Source organism: Cetorhinus maximus, chromosome 1, assembly GCF_964194155.1.
Source record: "Cetorhinus maximus chromosome 1, sCetMax3.hap1.1, whole genome shotgun sequence".
NCBI lineage: Eukaryota > Metazoa > Chordata > Chondrichthyes > Lamniformes > Cetorhinidae > Cetorhinus > Cetorhinus maximus.
The window spans coordinates 140,231,944-140,259,478 of NC_135879.1; the positions used below are offsets into that span (position 1 = coordinate 140,231,944).

General features: G+C 44.7%; 1 protein-coding gene across 7 annotated transcripts in view; it reads right to left on the bottom strand.

Annotated features, from left to right (window-relative positions):
- Window positions 1-27,535, bottom strand: part of corin (corin, serine peptidase) — a 304,894-nt gene that overhangs the window by 223,917 nt on the left and 53,442 nt on the right. For all 7 annotated transcript variants that reach the window (XM_078547397.1, XM_078547388.1, XM_078547378.1 and 4 more), the window contains exon 4: window positions 21,825-22,032. In XM_078547397.1, the coding sequence (XP_078403523.1) occupies window positions 21,825-22,032 (208 nt within the window). The remainder of the gene's footprint in view (window positions 1-21,824; window positions 22,033-27,535) is intronic.

Genomic DNA, 27,535 nt, shown 5'->3' on the forward strand with positions numbered 1-27,535 from the left:
TGGCCATGGTTGTCTCTTTGCTTCCTTTCTTGGTTCCATCAATTGCATGGTATTGGCATCAGATCCAGAGAAGTATAACAATTGATGCTGTACAGAGCCTGTGTCAGACTCCATTTTGAGTATTGCAATCAGTTTTTGGCAGAGCCTCAAGAAAGTTACCTTGGCCTTGGAAAGGTACAATGCAAATCATCAGAGTGATGCCCAGGCTTAAAGGTTTAAATGGTGAGGGCAGGTTTCTTAAACTTGGCGTGTATTCCTTTGAGGGTTTAAAGAGTGTTGAGGGGATGATCTGATCAAGATCTTTAAAATGATTAAGGGGATTCGAGAGGATGCGTAGAGAAAAACAACTTCCTCTGTGATGGAATCCAGAAAAAACAGAAAGCACTTTTTCACACACACAGTGGAAATTTGGACCTGATTATCAAATGGCATAGATGCTGGGTCAATTGAAACTTTCAAGACTGAGATTGATAGATTTTTGTTAGGTAAGGATACTAAGAGATATAAAACAAAAACAGGTAAGCAAAGTTGAGGATCAGATCAGCCATAATCTAATTGAATTGTCGAATATGCTCAAGAAGATGAATAGCCTATTTCTGTTCCTACAATTATGCGATGCAGTGATGAATAGTTCAACGTACTTTTGCTTTCCAACTGCTCATGTTGCTGGGAAACACTCAGACCACTGACAGTTTAACTTCCTTGTCAAGGAGATGGTTCTTGACTGTCTTCACCAGATGCTGGTTTTGAGGCAGAGAATGACTGCCCTGTGTGGCTATGACTATTGTGATGCAAGTGATCAGGTCAGGCAATTCAAGAGGAATATTGGTAACCATGAAGCCTTGGTTCAGGTGCTTGTCATTGCTAATAGGGTGGACCCAACACATCAGATGATGCAGATAATAATTTATGACCTTAGCAACTGAAGTTAGAAGCAGCAACTTGCATTTATATAGCACCTTTAATGTAGTAAAATGCCCCAAGGCACTTCACAGGAGCATTAACAAAATTTACCACAGAGTAACACAAGGACGTATTAAGACAGGTGACCAAAAGCTTGATCAAAGAGGTAGGATTTAAGGAGGAGAGGGGTAGAGAGGTTTAGGGAAGGAATTCCTGAGCATTAGGTCTAGACAGCTTAAGGTACTGCTGCCAATGCTGGAGAAGTTAAAATTGGGAATGTGCAAGATGCCAGAATTGACAGCAGCAGAGATCTTGAAGGTTTGTAGGGCTGCAGGAGTTTACAGAGATAAAGAAGGGTGAGGCCATGGAGAGATTAGAAAACAAAGATGAGCATTGCAAAATTGCAGTGTTTGCAGACCAGGAGCCAATGTAGTTGAACAGAACTTTGTGAAAAATTAGGATACAGGCAGCAGAGTTTTGGATGAGCTTAAATTTGCTGAGGTTGCAAAGTGAGAGGCCAACTAGGAAAGAATTGGAATAATCAAGCTCAGGGATAACAAAGGTGAGGGTTTCACAGGAACAGGAGTAGGCCATTCAGCCCATCAAGCCTGCTCCGCCATTCAATTAGATCATGGCTGATTATCTATCTCAATTCCACTTTCCCGCATTATCCCCCGTTGGCATTAGTCTCTGGAAATCTGTCGATTTCTGTCTCGAACATGCTCAGTGATTGAGCTTCCACAGCCCTCTGGGATAGAGAATTCCAAAGATTCACCACCCTTTGAGTGAAGAAACTCCTCCTCATCTCAGTCCAAAATGGTCAACCCTTTATCCTGAGAGTATATCCCCTGATTTTAGACTCACCAGCCAGGGGAAAAGCTTATCTACATTCACCCTGTTACGCCCTGTAAGAATTTTGTAAGTTTCAATGAGGCCACCCCTTATTCTTTGAAACTCTAGGGAATACAGACCTAGTATCCCCAATCTCTCCTCATAAGACAATCCCGCCATCCCAGGGATTAATCTGGTGAACCTCTGTTGCACTCCCTCTACAGCAAGTACATTCTTCCTTAGCTAAGGGGACCAAAACTGCTTGCAGTAAATATGGAAATATTGCAATTGGTCCCCACATCCAAATCATTTGTATAGTTTGTGAACAGCTGTGGACCTAAGACTAATCCTTAAGGTACCCCACTAGCAACAGGCTGCCATCCAGAGAATGATCCCTTCATTCCTACTCTGCTTTTTGTCCATTAACCAATTCTCAATCCATACTAGTATATTTCCCTCAATCCCATGTGTTCTAATTTTATTTACTAACTTCCCGTGTGGGACCTGATCAAAAGGCTTCTGAAAATCCAAATACACCACCACCACTGGTTCTCCTTCATCAATGCTACAAGTAATATCCTCAAAAAACTCCAAGTTTGTCAAACATGGTTTCCCTTCCATAAATCCATGTTGACTCAACCCAATTTTACCATTTTCTAAATGTCCGGTTGTCACATCCTTTATAATAGATTCTAACATTTTCCCTACTACTGACATCAAACTAACAGGTCTATATTTTTCCATTCTCCCTCTTCCTCCCTTTTTAAATAGTGGAGTTACATTTGTTACTTTCCAGTCCGCAGGATCCTTTCTAAAATCTACTGAATTTTGAAAGATAATCACCAATTTATCCATTCTCTCTCTAGCCACCTCCTTGAACACTCTGGGATGAAGCTCATCTGGTCCAGGGGATTTATCAACCTTCAATTCAGTTAACTTTTCAAGTACTAGCTCTTAACTAATATTAATTTCTTTTAGTTCCTCAGTTTCAAAGGTCCCCTGGTTGTCTAGTATACCTTGGAGATTTTCTGTATCTTCTTCCATGAAGACAGATGCAAAGTAACTGTTTAGTTTCTCTGCCATTTCCCTGTTCTCCACTATAAATTCTCCTGTCCCCACTTTTAATAGGCCCACGTTTGTCCGAGCTAATGTCTTCCTGTTCATATTCCTAAAGCAGCTTTTACAGTAAGCCTTTATGTTCAGCAGCAGATGAACTGTGCAATGGTGGAGTTGGGGAATGTCAAAGAGGTGGAAATAGGCAGTGGTGGTCAGAAGCCCACCTCAGAGTCAAATTGAACATCAAGGTTAGAGTCTGCTTATCACTAAACAGGATCCAATTAAAGTAAAGGGAAAAGCCTTTTTGTTAGGAGAAAACAGGAGCTCTTTAAAGTGGTACACAAAGCTTCCTTAGAGCATTGAAGAAATCCACAAACATTGATTATGATGCAGCACATCATGGAGCTATCATCAGGAAGATGAAGCAGGGTTTCACAAGGGTGTGAAATTACACAAGAATGATCCTAAACCCTCTAACCACTAGCTAAACTTCATCACTAATTTTCAAAAGTTTCTTGTTTAGTGCTAGTTAACAGGCAAGACTAATAGACTCATGATTGCATCCTCAGCGTGTCAGGAAACATTGCACTGAATTAGTCTTCCCCAAAAATGAAAAATATTGGAGTGAGCTGCATAGATCAAAGACTGAATATACTAGTTGAACAAGAGAAGTGGACCCTGTAGGTGGAATCTTCCAGTAGCAGCGAGGTTGTCGGCAGCAGGACCAGAAGTGTGCAGCACTTCCACTCATAGTGGGGGACGGCTGGCCACATGGTGTCAGGCAGGAAATCAGCTGCCCATCATTACCTCACGGGGTCAAAGCTCTGGGCATTATATTTAAAGGGCACCCGGACAGGCAGTCATTCCCTGCAAGCCAGGAGCATCATTCTCTCTGTCTGAGGAGCTTGTGGGCACTGTAACTGCTGCCACCCCCTCTCCACCTGGTTCCTGGATCCCTGGAGCTATCATTCCAAAGTGAGAAATGTCTGAGTGCAGACAAAGAGTGGTCCCATGGTTCAGCAATGCCGCCCTGCAGGCTCTCCTCCAGGTCATCCAATAACGGCAGGAGCTCTCGTTTCCCAGGGGTGGCAGCAGGATGCCTTCCCACCTGACCAACGCTGCCTTGATGGAGGTCACAACAGAAGTTAGCAGCTGTGGGGTCCATAACAGAACCTGGGTCCAGTGCAGGAAAAGGATGAATGATCGCCTGTGTTCCACAAAGATAAGTGGCACCGTATTGTCACTGCAAAGTGACACTCATAAGGGCATCAAGCAATGTAAATTGTGAGTGTAGAGGACAGGCATTATGTTTCAGGCCTCCACATCAGATGGAACATGTGGACTGAATGTGTGGAAACCAATTCACGCTCTCAATTCAAGTTGTGCTGGTTGCAGGACAGTGTGTGTGTTGAACATTTACTCGGGAGGGCATTGGTATGGATGCTCAGCAAGCAGTTATGCACCCATTGGGATGATACTCAATCCTTCTGTCTGCCTGCAGGAAAGAAAAAACAGCTCATAACCACAGGAAGTGCTCTAAGATAGAAGGCGGTGTCCTTGATATGCTGCTGAAGGGGAGGTGTCGGAATTGGCTGGGGAGGATCAGGAGCAATCGTGTGCAGATGGAGTGGCTGGAATTTTAAGATGTTTGAGAGAGGATGCCTACAGTCTGGTTTTGATAACTGGACATTCAGGAGTAATGTCTGAAACATTGATGAGAAAAGTGCTTGTGCATAACCATGAGCTGATTGTCTGTGTTCTCCACTGCAGGTCCTTGCAGCAAGACCAAGAGGATGAAGCAGTTCCCCCTGCTCCAACTCCACCTCTACCTGAGGATGAAGAGACACAACACACAAAGGATGATGAACCGTCACATCATTCCCCTGCACCATCCACCAGCACAGAAACATTCACCTTGGTGGGTGCCCATTCTATCTCGGGGTCACAATCTGGTGAGCACACCACAGACATGTCCTGCAGCTCATGGAGGATGTGACAGCCAAGATCCCTGACAGAGGACTGCTGGAGACCAGGCCCATGCTGATAATATGCCCCTGGAATCAGCCATAGCAAACCAGCTGGAGATACTGAGACAGGTAGGGAAACATCTGGCAGAGATGTCAGAGGCCATGCGTAGACTTGAGCGTAAGTTGGAGGAGTCCATCCAAGTTCTGTCTGTCTTCCTGGCTCCAGCATGCAAGCACTTGGCTTCCTCCATGGAAAGGTTGGTCACTGCCATGGAAAGCAAGGTCCAGCAGAACACTCAGTGGTTGCCAGATATGCACTCTAACCTGCATTCCGTCACTCTGACCATGGGCTCGAGACAGCAGTGGCTAAGCAAGAGAGGGATGAGGCACCTCGATCTCCCTCCAAGGTGCCCTTTTTCATTCTGGAGTCAGGGAGGTGCACCAACATGGAGAAGGAATGTCAGCAAGCCACCCTGGGAGCATCATCTCAAGACACTCCAAAGATGCACAATCACCCTCCTCCCCTCTGCTAGTGACCCCATTGCCTGCAGCAGGTGAGGCCAAAGAGGTTGCCCCTGTGCCTGTTCATGAGACCTCAGCAGGCAGGAGCCCTCTAGACATCAGACCACTAGAGGAAGCCCACCAAGGTCACCTCAGGCAATAAAGCATAGCAGTCAGCAGGCTGCTTCCACCTCTTCAGAAGATGGCAGGGTTGCAGCTAGGCCTAGTGGTAGGACATGAAAGATGAAAAATTTGTAGTGGCATGAGTGACTCTTCATTAGATATATGTAACTCATGTAAATATGTTTCAGAGCACTTCATTCATCTATGTTGAATGGTCATTATGTTGGGATTTGTAACAACTGATGGGTACATTTAAGGGTGTTGCACCTTCATGAACGATCAATGATGGGTGGTGTGGGCCCATGGAAACACCATTTACTGTGTGGTTTTGGAAGCCGTGGCATCTGACTATCATGACATGTGCCGGTTTCTATTTTAGGCAACCTTTGTAAGTTAAGGGGTTTAGAACCTAGCTGGCTAGCTAGCAGGTAGTGCTCACCCACTTATTATCCATCTGAAGCTGTTGTCTAAACAGCACCTGTAGCTGAGACATTCCATATATTGCAAGTAAGTGCATAATAGAGTTCTTAGCAAAGCATTGCCAGCATCTGGAGTATGTGTCACTGAGATATGTATCTTCCTTCCCAATCACAAGTGTACGGGGCTTCTAAGATAGCTTGCTTGTGCCAAAGGCCTGCAGCAATTTCCCTTCTAGGTGCCAGAGGCGTGGAAATGTATGTTGGTCTGGAATGAGTGTTCCAGTCCTGCTGGCATGATTTTAATCAAGGAAAAGATCAATAAATCTTGCAGGGTCCTCATTCTGGCTGCGATGAGGGCGTCCTGGGCCTGCCTGGTGCGTCACTCCATTGTCCTGACATGTGTGGCCACACCATCCACTCCCTCACAAACATCAGCTTCTTTCCCTTATTCCTCGTCTGAGGAGGCATACAGCTCCTCCAACTCCCAGTCTGCAAATTCCTTATCCATTTGCTGTGCGAAGTGGTGTATAGATCCTGAAGACTCAGTCTGGCGCGTACTGTTGCGCTCCACCTAAGCTGTCCAAGTAGCAAAAACTTATCTTCAGCAGCCCAATGGTCTGTTCTATTGTCCTCTAGTGAGCTTTGTGGGTTTCACACAGGTGTCATGAGCCAAGTCTTCAGAGGATATCCCATGTCACCCAGGAGCCCCCCCTGCAATTACTGAAGGGAAGAAAACAATTGTGGCATCTGAGAGTGAGTGAGGATATAGAAATCATGACAGCTCCCTGAGAAGCGAGCACGTACCTTAAGAATTCACTTGCAGTGATCACAGACCAGCTGCACATTGAGAGAGTGAAAGCTTTTTTAGTTAATGAAGGCTGCTGGCTATTCCCAGGGAGCTCTCAGCATCACATTTGCACTATCAATTGCCCCTTGTACCTGTGGAAATGCAGTAATGACAGCGACACTCACTGCTCTGGCTGCCTGGCTCTCACAGTCTGTGGTGAATTGCACAAATTCATTGGCTCTTGTGGACAGGGCATTGGTGACCTCCCCTGATGCATTTGTGAATGGCTGACTGAGAGATGCAACACATGTCCTCCATAGAGCCCTGGCAAAACCGGCTGGCATAGAAATTGAATGCCGTGCTGATTTTTTAAAGCTACTGGAATTGGATTGCCTCCCAATCCACGAGGACATAGGTCCTCCTGAAGGAGCCGATATAGGTGAGTGGTGGAAGCCCATGACATCCTCAGCTGCCTCTGACATTGCTTCTCTAACATTTGCAGGTAGATTAAACCACGGGAAAAATGGAATTAAAAGTCTGATGATGACCATGAAACCATTACCGATTGTTGTAAAAACCCATCTGGTTCACTAGTGCACTTTAGGGAAGGAAATCTGTCCTCCTTACTTGGTGTGGCCTACTTGTGACTCCAGATCCACAGCAATGTGGTTGACTCTTAAATGCCCTCTGAACAAGGGGAATTAGGGGTGGGCAATAAGTGCTGGCCTAGCCAGTAATGCCCACACCTCATGAACGAATATTTAAAAAACCATAGGCAGTGTAACTATGACACGCTAACGCTCAACATCGCACTGGTCCTTGGTTGCCAGCATCCCAAGCTGCTTGACCCTCTGCTGGCATCCCTTGTTGGTGTTCTGGCTTTTGCATTGTCTGTCCCTGGGCCACCATCTGCTAGCTCCTCTGCAGCTGCGCCAGAGATCGCAGAAGCACTGGATGCACTTGACCCATCTTGTCTGCCTGAGGTGAACTATGAACGAAAGACAGACAAAGATCTGGTCAGCCCAGTCTTTGAGGTCCCCCTCCTGTCCTGAGCACTTTTGATCAATGGTGAGCCTTATATTAGCATCGGCTACACCCTAGTTTTCACGCATCCAACCCTGGTCAACTCCATCTTTAAGGTTCACTGCACTTCTTGTTGACACAGCCATGCCCATGGAAACTCGCAGCGTAAGCATTGGAACTGGAAGCCACACTCCCCAAATCACCTTTGACCTTCCTTCCATCACTATCAACCCTCACTCCATAACCCTTGTCCTGCCTTTGGTGACCTTTAACCAATCCTCCAACATACAGTTGACCAGCTATCATTGATCCCCGAGCTTTCCCCGGCACATTGGAACTGTCCCGTTACTCTCAACCTGCCATCCATCATTCTCGACCCTCCCTCTAAAATCCTTGACCTTCCCTCGTTACCTTCAACTCTCGAGGCTTCAATATTGATCTTCCCTATATAACCGCTGTGAAACAATGCTTTACATCAAAAATGAGTTTTTGAATTTGCTGACTGGGAACCACTAATTGAATTTTAAGAAAGACTGAAGCCACATTTCATCACAAAGAGGGCTAAACATTTGCATCACTGTACTTTCCAAAGCTATTGAAATGGAGAGCTATTGAAGGAGTATGAATGGGAACATCTCCTACGCCATTGGCACAGCATCCCGACAATCACCTGGATACTCAACTGGGTAGGGACAAACCATTAGACATAATGGGAGGAATTTTTCATTCTGGAGGCTAAGTCTGATGGTGGGCAGAAAAGCTGGTGTGATTCCCGTTGGTTGACGGGGTGGGTGAACACGTGTGATCTTCTGCTTTTGAGCTCATTAATTATGCATCAACAAGGAGCTCAGCAAATCTTGTGATGGGACAGGCAGGAAGTTGCCCATCCTGCCATTACCTCATGGGGTCGAAGATCCTGGCACCATTTTTAAAGGGCACCTACACACATATTCACTCCCTGCAGGCCAGGAGCTCCACACTACTCCAAAGTGCTTGGGGGCCACAGCTCATACTGGAGAAGCTCACAGATGTGAGAAACCACATCCTGGGACATCTGAGGACACCTCTGGCATTGCCTTTCATTCATCTCTAGATAAGAGCACTGCTGGCTATACACCCATAGTCAGGCCAATGCTCACCATTGCAGCGGGTCCACACTCACCAGCATCTTGACCTTATAGAGGCCCCACTGCCTCTTATTGCTCAGGCCCTTGCTCCTCCTAGCCTTGTGCCAACATGCGATGGGCCCTCCTTCTGATCAGGATGAGAGCCATTACTAAGGCAGGGCTGCCTGCAGCATTGATGTCTCAGTGGATGTGTGAATAAACTGAAGTGATGCATTAAGTTAGCATGACCTTGAAAGACTTCCCTCCATCTCAAAGCCAACAGACAAGCCCTTCGCCTGGCCTCCGTCTAGACATGGCATCCCCACCCCACCCCACCCCTGGGAGGTGAAGGACATCCTGGATGACCAGATGTGGGTGTTCCTCCTGTTCATACATGAATGCATATGGAGACATGGCTCTCATCACCCTGGTCAAAGAGTAATGTGCAAGAACCCTCATGCAGACATTTTTCCACTTGTCTCCATTACTCTCGAAATTCCATAGAGAGACCATTGCCTTGGCAGCGAAGAAAGATTACCTGTATGATCCCTTGTCAGCCATGACCCTTCACTAGGAGGATGGAGGTTTGGGGTTGCGAGTTGGTTGCCCTCCACCAGCCATGCCCTTGGAGGCATCCACCTCCCTCCTTCCCCTCATCCCTGCCTCAGGCTACAGCTGAAGGCAGATGGCACAGAATGAATATCAGCTCCATATCTTGCAGGGATCTCAATGTTACGAGATCCATGAGTCAGGAACAAACCTGCTGCAAAGCGGGCCTTACCACAGAGAGGAGAACACAACTGAGTATCTTTGACATCCAATTGCCTCATAATGATTAGGGTGTCCCTTTAGTCAGCCACTTGTGCTGACCTTGAACTCTACCCACGTGAAAAAGCCTCCTCCCACCTCGAGGGATCTCACTGACTGACTGTGAGGTCAAGGTCAGTTTGGACATATTGTGCGCGTCACCTTTCAAATTCGCTCCATCACCTTCTACCCTCTCCCTGTCACACACTAACTTCCCCTCATCACCATAGACCCACCCAATATCATCATTCCTCTGTCACCTTTGAACCTCTTCCCATTACCCTGGACGCAATGACAATCCATCTCCACATGCCTTGCCTTTCCTTCCCTCAGAGCCGACACCCGTTACCACCCCTATACCCACCCTGACCCTGCCCCCTCCCATTATCCGAGCCACCTGTCTTGACCCCCTCTGAGACCTTCACCTACCTGACTCTCACCCTGAACCTGCCATCCTACTGTATCCCATTCCTCCTGTGACTATGACTGTTCCTTCCAATCATCAATGCCCTGACTGCTCCCCCGAGAACCCACCATCAACATCACTGACCCCACTCTCTAAGACACCCCCCACCCCCACCAACTCACCTTTGCCAGACATTTATGCCCCCTTCCCCTGGACATCGCACCCCCACCCCTCTTCCATGGACATTGACACTCCCCTCTCCATTCCCGGACACTCTCCCCAACCTTCCCCCGTATGCCTGGCTCCCCTGTCCAGCCTTCGCTCCAACCTTCCACCCTACCCCACCCCCCACCGCAGTTTCAGCCTTCACCTGCCTCCCTTGGCACAGCGTTTGCTAACAGAGCTCAAGTGATGTTATGCGAGGTCCCCAGGAAGGAGAAAGCAACATCTACTGACCTCAAAGTTGTGGAAGAGATGAAGCTTGCCAGGTACACGGCACTTGTACATAATCGTAAAACTGAACAATCTAAATTCTTGTTGGCAGGGAACTTAATTTGCAGAGTGAGCTTAATTCTGGTGAGGTGGCCTTTTAATTAGCATGCATGAGGTGCTAATGCATGCTGATGGGGTTCCCAATGCTCATTGGGAAGCTCAACCCACCTTTAACCCACTTGAAAGTCGGGAGAACAAAATTCCAATAGCATATCCCACTGTCGGAAAACAGATTTTTTGCCTTCTGCCAAATTAAGCACCCTCGCCCACCACAGTTCCTGCTACTGGCAGGTGCCCAATCACTTGGGCAATGGGGCTCTGGCTAAGAAAAGAATGTGCCCAGGCATAACCTAATCAGGTAAGGCAGGCAACTGGAGTCTACCAGCCATGACCATATTTGGGCCATTGGGCAGGTGGAGACAGAATCATGTGACAAGCCAGCTAACCCTTTGTGTGTTTAAGCATGTTTTTTCTGCAGACCAGTACACAAGCAAATGAGATGCTGAAGAATCAAGACCCTGAGTGGGTTCCCTCTCTTTCTTCCTCTTTGCAACTTGCAAGTTTTGAGCCATGCATGCTGTTTGACTATCCATATGTCGCAGGCAGAGAGCAACAAATCAACCTAACAGCTGCTATCTTTAGAAGAAGAGATAAACCAACCATCAACATCTTCACTGCCTTGACGTCGAACGAGCAGGGCCACCGCATTCAGCCTGAAGCCAGCTACGTCACTAACCTTCAGGATCTATATACCCCTTCAACCTTACTGGACTTTAAATTGCTTAATTTATCTTCCCACTCTAATCTATTTGTGTGTGTGTAGCTTTTTATGTTATTTTACTTAGACCGGCTTATGTACAACAAATATTATTCTCTTTTCTTTTTTAAAGACTTAAGGGAGCCTGGTTGTGTGTGTCTTTCACAGTCACAGCACATAGACGGTTAAGCACTCATTGAATTGGTAAGCACATCCTTTTTTAAAAACCCTGCTGCAGTCAAACAAGGAGTGGGAAAAGAGGGAAGCCATCCAACCCCTCCTCACCTGGCCATAACAAGCCACTGATCTGCTGCCTGTAGACATTTGACCTTCCCTGCAAAGTCCAGCTTCCTCCCTCTGACCCCCACGAGACTTCATAGAGCTGCCAGCTCTCTCCTTCCCTCAGTGATGCTCTATTCCCCTTGGACTGCCGTCGCCCGATCTCAATCATCAATACCTCCTCTCCAGTAGCTCCAACTTACTGCAACTCTACCAGGAAAACTACCTTGCCTGCTGCACGCACGCCACATTTAAGCAGCCAAGAAGCTAAGGCACATTTTTCTCGTTCACTAATTCATTATTTGGCAAGGTAGAATTAATTTTGGCAAGATTGCCTTTTAATGAGCATGCATGACATGCAAATTAAAAAGAGGTTCCTGATGCTTAATGTCGGGAAGCTCAATCCATGTCAATCTGCCACCAATATAATTCCATATTTCATCCCATTGTCAAAAGGCTGACTTTTGGCTTCCCATACAATTAAATGCCCTGCCCACCTCAAATCCCACTCCTGGGAGCTTCACAAGATTCCGCACTACATTACACCACCTAAGCTGACATGTATGTTCCCAAAAGCTGCTCCAAGTGAGAGGGGAGCTATCACAATGGTCTTGAAGTGCAGTGGTTAGGAACTACAAACTAGCATTGGAGCCCTTCATCCAAGGCTGGTGAATAAGCTGTTTGAGACTATATATTGAGACTGAGAGCTGTATTTCCAGAGCACAGTGTGATTCCATTTCACAAGATGGGAGATCCTAATAACCCCAAAAATTTACTAGGAAGCTTGTTGATATCAGTGACTCATATGGCGATTCTTTTGGAGAATCATATTACATTGGAAGGAACAGACAATATTTTGATATGATGAAACTTTTAAGACAGATTTTAGATTCATACAAGATCACAGAATGCCATAATTCTCAAGAGAACCCCACTAGCACTGCCTTGATTAATTTCCAATTAGCTTTTGACCTTACATTTCATGAGGCTTTTATGCACCATCCACAATCCAGTGGCACATCTAAATAGGAAATGTTATTAAGGCTAATTCAATGATCCTGGCCAAAAGCCACCTAGACCACTCCAAGGGGCCCAAACTTTGTACTGGCAGAGTAAAAAGCTGGTCTGTCAGATGGTGAATATTAAATGCAAGCAGCAATTGAAAGGTTACTGCTCAAACAGAAACAGATACAACCACAACATAGGTAAGGTGGCTACATATTACAATGCCAGAGCCTTTTCAGAAGCCTCAAAAATAATTCATACAAGTTTGTAGGCTTTGCAAAGGCTGCATGATGGGAGGAAGGTGGGACCAGTGTGAGAAAATGATGGAGTAAAGCAGGACATTAATAAAGAGGCATGAAATACAATCAATGGACTAAAGGTAGAGCTCAGCTGAACTGACCACCACTTTTACAGCTTTTGAATGAAGGACTGTGAGGAAGGTTACTTTGTTGAGAACTACTAGCAAGCTCTTCAAAAAAAATCATAGAGAACCATGGCTGACAAGAAGCAGTACCAAGCTTAATTTTGTAAACTGGGCATAAAGGTTCCAGGTAATGGTGACCATGTCTAAGGGCGCGCCAAGGCCAGGACTCGTTTTTCGAGAGCCGGTCTCCAGTTCCCCTTCGACTGTATCCAGCGGCTATGCCGCATCCACTATGCCGAGTGTGTCGGGGCCAGAGCCCACGTCTACCTGACTGCCATCCTCGAGTACCTGATGGCTAAGATCCTCAAGCTGGCTAGCAATGGGGCCCGGGGACAACAAGAAGGCCCGCCTCATCCCCCACCACCTGCAGCTCGCCATCCGCAACAACGAGGAGTTCAACAAGCTGCTGGGAGGGGTCACCATTGTCCAGGGTGGGGTCCTGCCCAACATCCAGGCTGTGCTGTTGCCCAAGAAAACCGGCCACCCCAGCAAGGTTTATGCCTGAAGGGGTGAGATCAGAAAAAGATCAAGCACTAGCAGTGGTTATAAATTGGCACAGGTGTCACTCATGTGGTTCATGGAGCTCCACCCTAAAGCAAGTGGAGGCAGTTGTCCTTGGTCATTGGCAGGTAGTTTATCAAAAATCTGCAGAAGTGGTCTAGGGCCTGCAGAAATTTATTTCTTTATTCTTTTATCTGGTACCAATTAAACCATAAAGTATTGCATTTAAGATGCTTTAATAACAAACTTAATTGTTACTTAAGGAATTACAAATAATTGGACCTCTAATTTACTTTTTAAAAGCATTAAAATATGTTAATAATATGGAAAGAAATTCTAAAAATACTAAAAATATACTGCAATCACTGCAAAATAACAAACGAGCATAAGTTAAGAATGCCTGTGGTTCTGTGCTTCTCTTGCTCCCATTTTAAATGGAGACACACAGAAAAGGAGAATTGCCAGCTTAAATTCTGTTGTATTTCACAAATCATACAACATGTGAATTAATATGGTACATCGTAGGTGGTTCATACATCACATCAACCTTTACAAGACCAATACCCTTTATTCCCTCTGTGAATTGACATGACCAGTCTCATATGATGAGACCTCCTTTCTTACATTGGTTTTGTTAACAGATCAAAGATAAAAGCGTTACTTATATATGCCCTTTGTTCCTATATATCCCTTCGATGTCAGATAAAAGGACAGATTAATGTACTTTATATTCATTCATTTCACAATCTTATAGGGCAGGATTTTCCCGTCGGGGAGCGGGAGGCGGGCCCCACTCGCTGACGTGTAAAATGACGCGCGGTGACATCAGGCAGAACTCCCGATGTCACCGCGCGCCATTTAAATTTTCTGGCAGGCGGGGGTGCAGCGAAATTAGCTGTGCGCCCGGCGACCTGTCAATGGCCAATTGAAGCCATTGACAGAGTCACTTAGCTAATTAATGGACCTGCCCGTCCAACCTTAAGGTTGGTGGGCAGGCCAGGAGCCCCAGCGGGAATTAGAAAAAGCATGAAACCTCATCCACAAAAGGGTGAGGTTTCATGTAGGTTTTAAAAAATTTTATTAAAGTTTTTGTAAAAATTATGGACATGTCCCAACTCATGTGACAGTGTCACATGAAGGGGCATGTCAGGAATTTTTTTTTTCTACTATTTTTAATTTTTGTCACAGAACAGCTGATCTCTGAGGCAGCACTTAGCCTCAGGGAGATGAGTGCGCTGTTGTGTGCGTATGCTTCTGTGTGGACGTCGCGCTGGGCGGGCTTAATTGGCCTGCCCACGTAAAATGGTGCCACGCCCCCAATCGGGGGCGCTGATTGGAGGCGCGCCTGTGCGTGCCCGCCATTCAACTTCGCCCCCAACGGGGGGGAAATCCTGCCCATAATGTCATTTCTTTCATCTGCTTCTCCTGATATACTCGATGGTCCATTCTTAGTTGGGTTGATCAATCACACACCGCTATGCTGTTTGAGTGCAGTACAAGTTGGTGGGATTTTCCCCCACTCTCATCAACGAATGCATATTGTGCATACACTATGTTGGTTGGGTTCATTAATTTCTACAATATGAAGGCAAGTTTCATGATTATTCATGAAAAGAAAAAATATACACACAACTATTTGCTTTAAAACATAAGTATAATTCATAGGCCGGAATATTGCACTCGTCGGGCAGGCGCACACCCAACCTGAACCAGTGTAAAACGACACGCGATGACATCGGGCGAGCTTCTCGACATCATCACACACTTGCACGATATTTCAGTCGGCGGGTGTGCGTGGGCGTTGGCAGCGTGCCCACCAACAATTAGCATGCCTATTAAGGCCATTGAAGATATAACTGAATTAAGTTTTTTGCTGCCCATCGAACCTTTCAGTTGGCAGGCAGGCAAAAAGGCCAAGTGCCTTTGGATTTTTTTCAGAAACGTCATCCATAGGCAGGATGAGGTTTCCAACAGCAAGTAAAAATTTAATTAAAATGTTAACATCATAACATGTCCCTGCTCACAGAGTCACACGAAGGGGCATATTCTTTAACATTTTAAAATTCTTTATTTTTAATTTTCAAAAATCTTCATCTCACTGAGGCAGCTCTGTGCTTCAGGGAGCTTTTCCCACACGCATGCACGAACCTGCACCCTCACCCTCCTCCCCCCACCCTCACCCCCCAAACACAGGCAGCACTGAGCACTGCAGCGTGCAATTCACATGCCTTAATTGGCCCGCCAGCGGGAAATTGTGATCAGGCCCCGATCGTGGGCGGCAGTCAGCTTCCCAACTGCCCCCACTCGCCCCCGCCAAGCCCACCCGACAAGGGCAAAAATTCTAGCCATAATGCTTGAATCAATAAAATAGAAGTTACAGACAGTAGAGTGATATAAACGTTTAATGCACTTGGGCTGAATTCCTTTCTCCAATATTTTAAGAGATGCCAATCAATTTAACATGAACACATTAATACCTCTGTTAAAATAGTATGTAAAGAAATTTGCTATGAATGCTTTAACAATACCAATATTCCTTTCTGTCCTAAAAGGCATATAATTGTACACTAGGATCTTAATTATTCACCTTACTAGAGGAGGATTTCCTGGATGACTTACAAGTCATCTTGCGGATATTTTTCAGAATTCACTGGAAGAGGTCATAGCTAGAGTAGTGCAAAATAGCAAATTCAGAAAAATGGGCAACAGATGAACTATATTCCAAAAGAAAATGGGCATGGGATGAACCATCAAATTATAGGCCTGCAATCTTTACTTCCACTGTTCTTAAGTATCACGAAGGATAATATAAAGGGGAAATCTTGAGGGGCATGAGCTAATCCAAGATAATAAGTGTGGTTTGGCAGTGGGTGGTGGTGCTCAACTAACTTATTAAATCTCTTTGAGGAAATGAAAGACTTAATAAGTATGATCTACTAGAATTTTGGGTAGGTATTTGACACTGCCCCACATAATGGACTATTACATAAATGCCAGGATTTCCGCTCCTCAGGCAGGTGTGCAGGGTCAGGATGTTTTCCGGCTCGTCACATGCTCCTCAGGAAAAAGTGCCTGTAGGATGGGTGCATACTGGAGTCGGGCCCACCACCCCTGGAAGCAGGTCAGAGGCAGCCACAGGGGCTGCCAAGTTTAAAAGGCCCGCCTCAGTTCTCTGGAACTTCGTCCCAGATGAGGTGATCCTCTAGCCCTCACCACTTAGACCACATCACCTGTCCACCCATTCCCCATGCCTCATCCATCCCAAATCATGCCAACCCTTCCTCCCCACCACCCCCAATGGCCCCTATGCCCTCCAGTTATCCCAGCCATGATCCTAACAAATGGTGGAACAGGCCCAAGGGTTCAAATGGCCTACTCCTGCTCTTAATTTGTATGTTCATATGCCTTCTCACTCATTCCAAATGTCCCCCATACCCTGCATGCCAACCCTGGACCCTCCACCCACCCCAATGGCCCCTCTTGCGCTCCATGACAACTCATGCCTCCCCATTAACTCCCAATGGCCCTTCATATCCTCCATGCCAAACCAGGCCCCTCCATCAACCCTCAATGGCCCTTCAAAACTCCATGCCCCAACTCATCCTGATGGCCCCTTATTGTCTCTATGCCAACTTAGTGCCAATCTACACCAGTCCAGTGCCAATTCATGCCAACTCATGACCCCCACTCTTCCCCATGGCCTTTATATCTCATATGCCATCTTAGTGCCAATTCATGACAATCCATGTCCCCCACCCCCACATCCTCCATGGCAACTCATGCATCATCCGCCATGGGCAGACCCCAGGGGCTATGCTGAGATGGAATAAAATAAAGTTTTAAGTATCTATTGCAAACTTAACTATATAAAAAACCCTTATTCATAAAAGCCCAATCAATACATTTAAATCAGCTCAAGTACTTAATCCAATATAAAGACAAAAAATCGTAATAATAAATACATAAAAGACAGCTAATCCTTTAATAATCTCTTGGAGCTGCCAATCAAACTGTGAGCTTACAGCCCCCCCACTGTGACAATGATAGATTGTCCAAGCAGTCAAGCAATAATAGTACTGTAATGATAGCCCTAAGGTTATGTCAACAAACAGCTGTTGAAATTGCAAGCACAGATTTTTTTCAACTTGAGGACACAAGTAGGCTGTTTTTTCTTCAAGATTTAAAGAGCATGGGCTTTAAATAACTTGACAATTCAACAGACCCTAGCTGCCCTTTACGAGAACTTGCATCTACTCTAAAAAAAACATTAGTTACACACTGCGCGGTAAGGCCCTTGCTCCAACAAAATTGCAGTCTGTTTGAACTCAGCAATGAGTTCAAGTGTCCAAGCTGAGTTCAGGTTTCCCCCATTGTGAGTCACATCCGCTCCTGTTCCCCCATAGCTGAAAATAGGATCAGTTGGAAATGGGGCGGGCCTATTGGATCTGGATTTCAGGAGCCATTTTGGATAAGCCATGAAGTCTCCACAACTCCACAAAAATCAAGGCCAAGGTCTAAGCCCCATGTGATACATGGAAATGTATTAAAATAGATTGGTAAATGGCTGGTTGTTAGGCAAGCAAAGGGTAACAAGGGCAAGTATCTGGTTGACAATTGCACATAGTGCCAATAAGGTTCAGTAGGGAGTAAATTAGACAGCCCCTGAAAACAGGTGTGAAGCTCACAATGCATGATTACCCAGCCTCCATTCAATTTGATGCAAGTAGCATGCCAATATCATGCTGCTTGCTCATTATCATGATTGCTGCATACAGCCAGTGCTAAACCCGCTGCTGAGTGGCTGCACACCTCAGCTGGGGGCCCCAAGATCGTGAGAGGTTAGCTCAGAGCTGGCCTGCATCTCTTACAGGGGAGGTACATTGTGGCTGCAGCAGGTGAAGTCCTGGTACAAGTCACTCTGACATAGAAAACAACATTTGAGACAGCAGGCTCAGTGTTCTCAGATAGACAATGCATTGAATGCCTTGGAGGAGATGGAAAGGAGGAGAGAAGTGCTGTATCCACCGGAGGCATTTCAGTCAAATGCTCAGAAGGCAGTGGGATCAAATAGCTGTGATGATCAATGCCTGGAATCAAGCCTCGATGACCTGGATGCAGTGCTGCAAAAAGTTCAATAACTTCATACGATTGGTCAAGGCAGTGAATTCATTTTCAAATGCCATATTCTATCAACTGTATCACTGGCCTCACAGACTGCTCAATGCACCACAAACCCTTCACTCATTTACCAACAGTATCCATCAATGCCAGCTATTCAACCATAAGAGTGAAATGCCCCCAAAACATTGCACCATACACTTCTCTCTCTCTATAGCAGGACAAGGTGGTAGACAACTGGAGGCAGCTGCCAAGGTAGCACAGGTGCCAGCTTGCTGAAGGGTGAGGATGCACATGAGTTCTGCTGTAGAGGTCTCAGGTGAGCATTTTGTTGGGGCAGGCTACAGAATGAGTGTGTAGAATGAAATGCTTGGTACACTGACAGACCTGCCAGAAACTTGCTGTTAAGGAGCATGGAGGAGACCACCATTAACTTGGAACAGGGCATTGCTCAAAGCTTGGAGCCCATCCTTCCCAGCATGGAAGCAGTGGCCTACTCCAGAAGCACACTTGTAGACTCAACCATGTTGCAGCATCTAATGGTTGATGTCTCAGCTTCCATTGCAGCACAAGCAGAAGCCACTCAATGTGTCTGGGTGCTGCAATGGAAACTCAGGCAGCCCTCCTGCAAGATCAGCTTTCTGCCATGCAACTTCATACTGCTGCCATAATTGCTGCATACCAATGCTTTAAGGGGTGTTCAGGGTCTCACAACAGTCCATCAATATGTCCTTCAACAGATTACTAGGATTTCTGAGTTGCCATCCAGGGAATGATAGTGGTTCCATGGAGTACAAACCTGCTGTGCTCTCTACAATCGGGAGAGTACTTCTGTTCCTCCTGGGCCACAAGGAAACCCCATTGAAGTAATTCTATAAAACTTACCTTGGCCTCTTCTGGCAAGCACTTCCTGCTGTGGTTCAGCTTTTTTTTATTCTTTCATGGGATGTGGGTGTCATTGACAAGGCCAACATTTGTTGTCCATCCCTAATTGCCCTTGAACTGAGTGGCTTGCTAGGCCATTACAGAGGGCATTTAAGAGTGGGTCTGGAGTCACATTTAGGCCAGACCAGGTAAGGGTGGCAGATTTTCTTCCCTAAAGGGCATTAGCAAACTAGATGGGTTTTTATAACAATTGATGATAGTTTCATAGTCACCATACTAAGACTAGCTTTCAATTCCAGGTTTTATTAATTCCACCATCTGCCATAGTGGGATGTGAACTCATGACCCCCAAAGCATTAGACCAGGCCTCTGGATTACTAACCCAGTGACATTACCACTACACCACCGTCTCTCCCAAGCTGCCAAGTCTTACACCACACAGGCAATCCACTGACTCAACATTAAATCACATTGTGACACTGACAATGTCATTAACAATATCATCAATGTCAATTGTGTCATCAACAATGTCATCAGGTCAGTGTTTGAATTTAAAGTAATCTTCCTACACCATCCTGTCTGTCTGTAGCAAATATGACCTAATCTTAACCCTCTCATGCCCCATTCCCACAGGCAAGGCCTCTCAAAGTCTTTCCATAATAAACATGGCTTGTCAGGAAACAAAACAAAAACAGAATTACCTGGAAAAACTCAGCAAGTCTGGCAGCATCGGCAGAGAAGAAATCAGTCAACGTTTCGAGCCTCCATGGCCCTTCGGCAGAACTGCAGCATTGCCATTGCTTCACAAGTAAAATATATCATGAAGATCCAATGAAACTTAAGGAGGAACATAATTTCATTTTAAATTTATCAAAAATACAGAGTGCAAAACTGCTGATTATTGGGGTCTTTCCAGCTTGCCTGGAGCCTAGAGAGAATGAACAGGGTAATTAGGTTCAAAGTGCAGTCACTAAAGTCATGTTTACAGGAGATTTTCTAAATAACTGATTAAGTGGATAAAACTCCAAAAAGAAAACTCTTATCCAATTTAAGATGATCTGTTAGCCAAGAGGGATAAAAACTTGCCAGAGATGTTAAATGATTAACACTTTGGACAACCAATCACTACTGAATTTACATTCAATTTATACACAATAATCTTGTTGTATGAAGAAACAGTGTTCAGTTGAGGCCAGGTGGCTGTCCTGACTTGGACAAGGGTGAAGGTGAAAGGGAAACTGGAAAACTGCCAATGCTACACACTACTAGCAGCCTCACACAGCAGTATGAACAACAATCTGAGAGCAGATCATGTAATGATTCAATGAGCAATGACCTTTCCTTACTGCGTGCATTAATGATTTTATTTATATAACATAAACCAACGCTCAGGGCTTGACGTTTTCCCCCAAATCAATAATTGTCAGTGAACGTTCAGATAATTTGGAAATTATGGGCAGAATTTTGCCCTTGGCATGCCGGATCGGCAAGAGAGGGCAGGAGTGGTTGGGAAGCCGACCCTCGCCTGCGATCGGCATCACACCATGATTTCACACTGGCAGGCCAAATAAGGCCCGCCCAGCGTCATATGCAAGCAGCAGCGCTGAGCGCTGCCTGTGCGGTGTTGGGGGGGTGGGGTGGTGGTGGTGGTGGTGGTGGTGGGGGTGGGGGGGTGGGGGGGAGGATGAGTGAGCTGAGCAAACTTTGCGCATGCGTGCGACTGAGCACGGAGCTGCCTCAGGGAGATGAAGAAATATTTAGAAAAAATAAAGAACATAAAAATGTAATAAAACATGTCCCCTCATGTGACTCTGTCACATGAGCAGGGACGTGTTTTTAATGAAAACAATTAAGTTTTTATTTTATTTTTATTTGCTTTTGGAAGCCTCATCCCGCCCGTGGATGAGGTTTCTAAAAAAAATGCAAAGGCCGCTTGGCCTTTTCACCATTAGGTTGGATGGGCAGTGAAAAATTTACATTAATTGTTAACTTAATGGCCTTAACAGGCCTTTTAATTGTCAGCAGGCGCACTGCCGGCTCTGGCGTGTGCCCGCCAACACAACTATCGCGCAACTGCGCGTTGAAGTCCTCACACTCAGCCAACATCAATGCACGTCATTTCACGTTCGAGTGGGTCGGGCACGTGCCCACCAGCAAAGCTAAAAATTTTACCGTATGTTGTGTAGTATTTTCACACAATTAACTAGTGTGTTCATTTCAAATTACTCCCTTATTTTAATGAAAGCATTGACCTATTTATTTTACATGCCCCTATTAAACTAGCAAGGAAGGAAATTTGATACTAAACGTTAAGCATTTGTACAAATAATATTACATAGTGTTATTATCAAGCTGACAGATACCCTCAATAACTCAGGCAGGATACCTCTCAATCTGCACAAATCGAAAATCAGTGGTTTTCCTGCTCACCTACCTCTCAGTGTTGTTGATACACTCAGGAAGAGCAAGGCTGCAGCCAAAGAGCATGATATGTTGATAGCAGCGCAGGAGGTTAAGCTGACTGAAGAAACGGATGAGCATTTCCATGTCCGCGATGCTGAAGTTTGAAAGATAGGATGGCACAGTAGTCTGATTATAGGGCAGCATTTCACATAGGCTGTAAGTTACATTGTTACAGGCACCTGCAAGGGATAGATGGACAATATAGACAGGAGTTAAATTTTTCATTTTTTAAAAAAAATACCAACTGCAAGGATCACATTTGAGAATGGAGACTCGAAAGTTTTGCACATAAAAGTGTGCAAAAAATATATTTTTAAGAAGTTAAATAAAGAAGACAAGCCAAACATCGAAAACCTGGGTTCTCAACTTTGTTAACAGAATTTGCGGATGTTATCATTCGCATGTGAAGCTGGCATACAATAACAAGTAGAGGAACTTATTATTATGTTCATGATATTGAAATTGGTAGGTATTGTTCACTGTATGGAGTTTACGTTTGTGCAGAAAAATTATGTTGTAACATAGTAAATAGTAAACAGATAGCAGCAAAACTTCAGGAGGACATAGAATTTAATCTGGATCAAGTGCAAAGTGATGCACTTTGGGAGAAACAACACGGACGGCAGTATAATTTAAATGTAAATCTACTATTTTGAGGAAGAGGGACCTGAGGGTGCTGATTCACAAATCTTTGAAGATGTCAGAGCAAGTTGATAAGGCAATTAAGAAAGAGCACAGGATTCTTAGTTTTGTAAATAGGGGCATTGATTACGAAAACAAGAAAGTAATCATTTACAAATGATAAGTTAAGCCTCAGTTGGCATACTGTTTTACATTACTGGGCACCACACTTTAGGAGGGATGACAAAGTTTGGATGAGGATTACCAGGATGACACCAGGGATGAGGGGCTTCCATTGGAGAAATTGAGAAGTTTAGACTGCTCTCTTTAGAGCAGAGACGACTATGGAGAGATCTAATTTAGATATTCAAAATCATGAGAGGTTGATAGAGCAAGTATGGAGAAAGTGTTTTCTTTGGCATGTGGATCTGTAGCCAAAAGTCATAGATTTAAAGTAGTTGGCAAAAGAACTAGGCAGAAAATGAAAAGAATTTTTTTTTTCCACAGAGGGTTGTTAAGATCTGGGATGCGCAACCTGAAAGGAATCAGATTTCATAGATACTTTCAAAAGGCAATTGGACTATTCCTGAAGAGAACTAATTTGCAGAGTTATGGGTAGAAACCTGGCGTGTGGGGCTAAATTCACAGAATCACAGAATTGTTACAGTATGGAAGGAGGCCACTCAGTCCATCACGTCTGCACCAGCTCTCTGAGCATTTTAACTTAGTGCCAGTCTCTTGCCTTTACCCGGTAACCCTGCACATTATTTAAGTAGAAACAATCAGATCTTGGACAGAAATTGGACAGATCTTTCAAATGTCGGCACATGCATGACAAATCAAACGGCCTCCCTCTGTACTCCAAGATTCTATTGGTTGCTGTAGGGCGAGAACATGTGGCTGTTCCAGGTGAAGAAAAGATTATTTTGGCATCAGAGCAGAAAACTGATTCAGAAGCGCTAACGACACTCCACGAAGAAAAATTGGAGCGTGGAAAGATTTTAAATTAAGTACTTGGTAAAGAAGGATAACAGGTGAAATTGTAGGACTGAGCATGAGACACAAACTAGATGGAAATGTATTGAGCTATGAGGCAGGTTTGCATCACAGTCCTAAGGCCAGGATTTTCCATCCATTGGGAGGGCCCGGCGGGAGCGGGTGGGGGCGGTCGCAGAGGCCATCACCGCCTATGATCAGCTCCGCAACGCGGGGGGCCAATTAAGACCCGCCCTGCGTGAATCGCGAGCGGCAGCGCTCAGCGCTGAGCCTGTGCGAGCGAGGGGGAGAAGGGAGAGCCGGGCCTAACGCGCAGTTTGCGCACGCGTGAGAAAGAGCGCTTCAATCTCCCTGAGGCACGGAGCTGCCTGAGGGAGATTGAAGTGCTTTATGAAAAAATTAATAAAGGGCAGAAAAATTCAATGAAATATATCCCTTCATGTGACTGTGTCACATGAGATGGGACATGTTTTTAAGTTCAAATGAAACTTTTTATTTAATCCATAATGGCTTTAGGAAATAGCTTTTGGACCTTGGCCAATTTGAATCATCAGTAAACATTCAGTTTAAGGGCCTTAAAATATATCAGATATTCAGATTGTTCCAATTCACCAAGGGTTCAAATCCAGCACTTATGAAACTGCTGGCTTTGAGAAGCATATAACCAGCTTTATGACTACAATTGCTGAAGTTTTTCTCATTACTAACACTAAGGTTCTTTTGCCAATCTTATTGGATTAAGTACATAAATATGAATTCTAGTAAAAAACAATCCATTGAACTAGCTGCTCTAGAGTTTGTTTACAACTAGTAGTACAACATAGTAAGTAGTGATGTTTTACTCAGTTAAACTCAAAAAATGATTCAATTTCTGCAGTATTTAATTAGCATTGAAGGCATTGAGAGATTTTTTCAGTTAAGCTTATATAAATCTTAATTTTTTTTAAGCTTATATAAATCTTAATTTTTTTTTATTGATATACCAATATTTTTGACAGAATATTTACAACAGAATGAATATCCTTTTAAATTTATAGCCAGAAATGATAACCCCAATGGTTTCATAAGCTTAAACATACTTTAATGCTGTTGAGAGGGCTTTAAATTAAACAGAAGTGGGGGGAGGGAGGGTTCTCAAGAGGGGATATGTAGGCTTTCAAAGCAAAAGGATATGGCAGGGCAGCTATTTAGGTCATGATAACTAGAGTGTGACAGGAAGGGGCAGAGTGTACAGACATTTTTTTAAAAGCAGCAATTAGGGTCAAAGGGGGAAGAAATGGTAAAAAGGCAAAATTAATAGCTCTTTACTTAAATGCAAGTAGTATTCGGAACAAAATAAATGAATTAACGGCACAAATAGAGATTACTGGGTATGATCTTATAGCCATTACTGGGACGAGGGGCAAGATTTTACAAAACCGTGGGCAGGCAAGCACCCGACCCGATCGGGCGTAAAATAGCGTGTGATGACATCGGGCGAGTGTCCCAACATCATCGTGCACTCGCACTATATTTCAGTTGGCGGGCACGCACAAGAGTTGGCAGCGCGCCAGCCAACAATTAAGAGGCCTATTAAGGCCATTAATCCATTAGTTAAAAGCTATTTTTCGTTGCCCATCCAACCTTATGGATGATAGGCAGATGAATTGGCCAAGTAGCCTTTTGATTTCTTAGGAAACCTCATCCACGGACTGGATGAGGTTTCCACAATTAAATAAAAAATAAATATAAATTTTTGGGCAGAATTTTTATTCTGTTTGATATTGTGAGCGAGTCCCATGTCAGGACATTTTTTCAGATTTTAAAAGTCTTTCTTTTTGATTTTAAAATTGTTCAGCTCCCTGAAGCAGCTCCCTGCTTTCAGGGAGCTTTCAGTCTGCAATACCCCGTGCGCGCACAGGTTTTTGCGCTCGCACTCCTCCTGCCCCCACCTCGACAGCGTTGAGCTCCTCAGTCGCCATTCAGGCTAGCTGGACATTAATTGGCCAGCCAGTGTGAAATTGTGGTCGGGGGCCAATTGCAGGCAGCGGACCATTTCCCAGCCAACCCCAGGTCTGCCCACCGCTCCTGCCCGACAACCTTAAAATCATGCCCATGGTTACAAGGAGATCAAAGCTGGGAACTAAATATTTTCGAAAGGACAGCCAAGAAGGAAAGGGTGGTGGGGTAGCTTTTTAGTACAAGATGGGATAAGTACGATAGCAAGAAATGACCTTGGATCGGAAGAAGTAGAATTCATTTGGATGGTGGTAAGAAATAACAAGAGGAAGAAGACACTGTTGGGAGTAGTCTATGGGCCCCCTAATAGTAGCTATACTGTAGGACAGAGAATAAATCAGGAGATAATGAGGGCATGTAAAAAAGGCAGTACATTAATCATGGGTGACTTTAATCTTTATGTAGATTGGGAAAATCAAATTGGCAGAGGTAGCCACGAGCAAGAATTCATAGGGCAGAATAGAAGATGGAGAGTTGGGATAAGGGGGGCATTTTCAGGACAGCAACCTGTAACTAGTGGAGTGCCACAGGGATCAGTGCAAGGGCCACAATTATTTATAATAAATATTAATGGCTTGGATGAGGGAAGTGAATGTACTATTACCAAGTTTGCAGATGACACAAAAATAGGTGGGATGGCAAGCGGTGATGATGACACAAAGAATCTACGGAGTGATATAGACAGGTTAAGTGAGTGGGCAAAAACTTGCCAGATGGAATATAATGTGGGAAAATGTGACTTTGGCAGGGAGAATAGAGGAGCTGAATATTATTTAAATTGAGAAAGACTGCAGAAAGCTGCAGCACAGAGGGATTTGGGGATCCTCATGTATAAATCACAAAAAGCTAGAATACAAGTTCAGTAGGTAGTAGGGAAGGCAAATGGAATGTTTGCCTTTATTTCAAAGGGAATGGAGTATAAAAATAGGGAAGTCTTGCTAAAACAATACATGGCACTAGTTAGACCACTCCGAGAATACTGTGAGCAGTTTTGGTTCCCTTATCTAAGAAAAGATATACTGGCATTGGAGGCAGTCCAGAGAAGGTTCACTAGGTTGATCCCGGGTATGAAGGGATTTTCTTATGAGGAGGTTGAATAGGTTGGGCCTGTACTCATTGGAGTTTAGAAGAATGAGAGGCGACCTTATTGAAACATATAAGACTCTTAGGAGACTTGACAGGGTAGATGCTGAGAGATTGTTTCCCCTTGTGGAAGAGTCTAGGACCAGAGAGCACAATTTCAGAGTAAGGGGGTTGCCCATTTAAGACAGAGATGAGGAGGAATTTATTTTCTCAGAGGGTAGTCAATCTGTGGAATTCTTTATGGCAGAGGGCTGTAGAGGCTGGTCATTAAGTATATCCAAGGCTGAGATAGACAGATTTTTAAGCAGTTAGGGAATTAAGGGTTATGGGGAAAAGGCAGGAAAGTGGAGTTGAGGATTATCAGATCACCATGATCTCATTGAATGGTGGAACAGACTCAATGGGCTGAATGGCCTACTTCTGCTCCCATGTCTTATGGTCTTTAAATTGATACAAGTAATTACAAAGCAATTCTGGTCTTTAATAACTTGCTTAATAGGCATTATACTCATGATCATTTTTGCTGGCTGGTGCAAGTTCAAAGGTCTCCAAAAAAGTATTGAGCCACAAAAGGTCATTTGAATCATCAAGCCTGCTCCTTCAGGAGCCCCTTTACAGGCTATCCTGTCAGGAATTCTAGCAATTATTTTATCATCTAAGGAAAAGGAAAGCTTTGCTACAAATTCGAATTCAGCTGAATTGCACAGTATCCAACTTAAAACCAGGTTAGTCACCTTCCACAGCTGACATTTCCAATGGCTCAGCAGCTCAAACAGCCATTGCATTTCATTCCTTTCAGCATTTTGAAGGCTTAGGATCATACCTTTCAGCCTTTTGAAATACTGGGTCAGATCTTGCTGGACAAGGACAACATGCAGCACGTGCCGTGAGACATTTTCCTACACCCTTCAACTTCAACATCTTTGCACCATAACTTGCTGGAAGTGTGAATTAATAAGCGTGTGTTGAGGGATTTTGATGAAC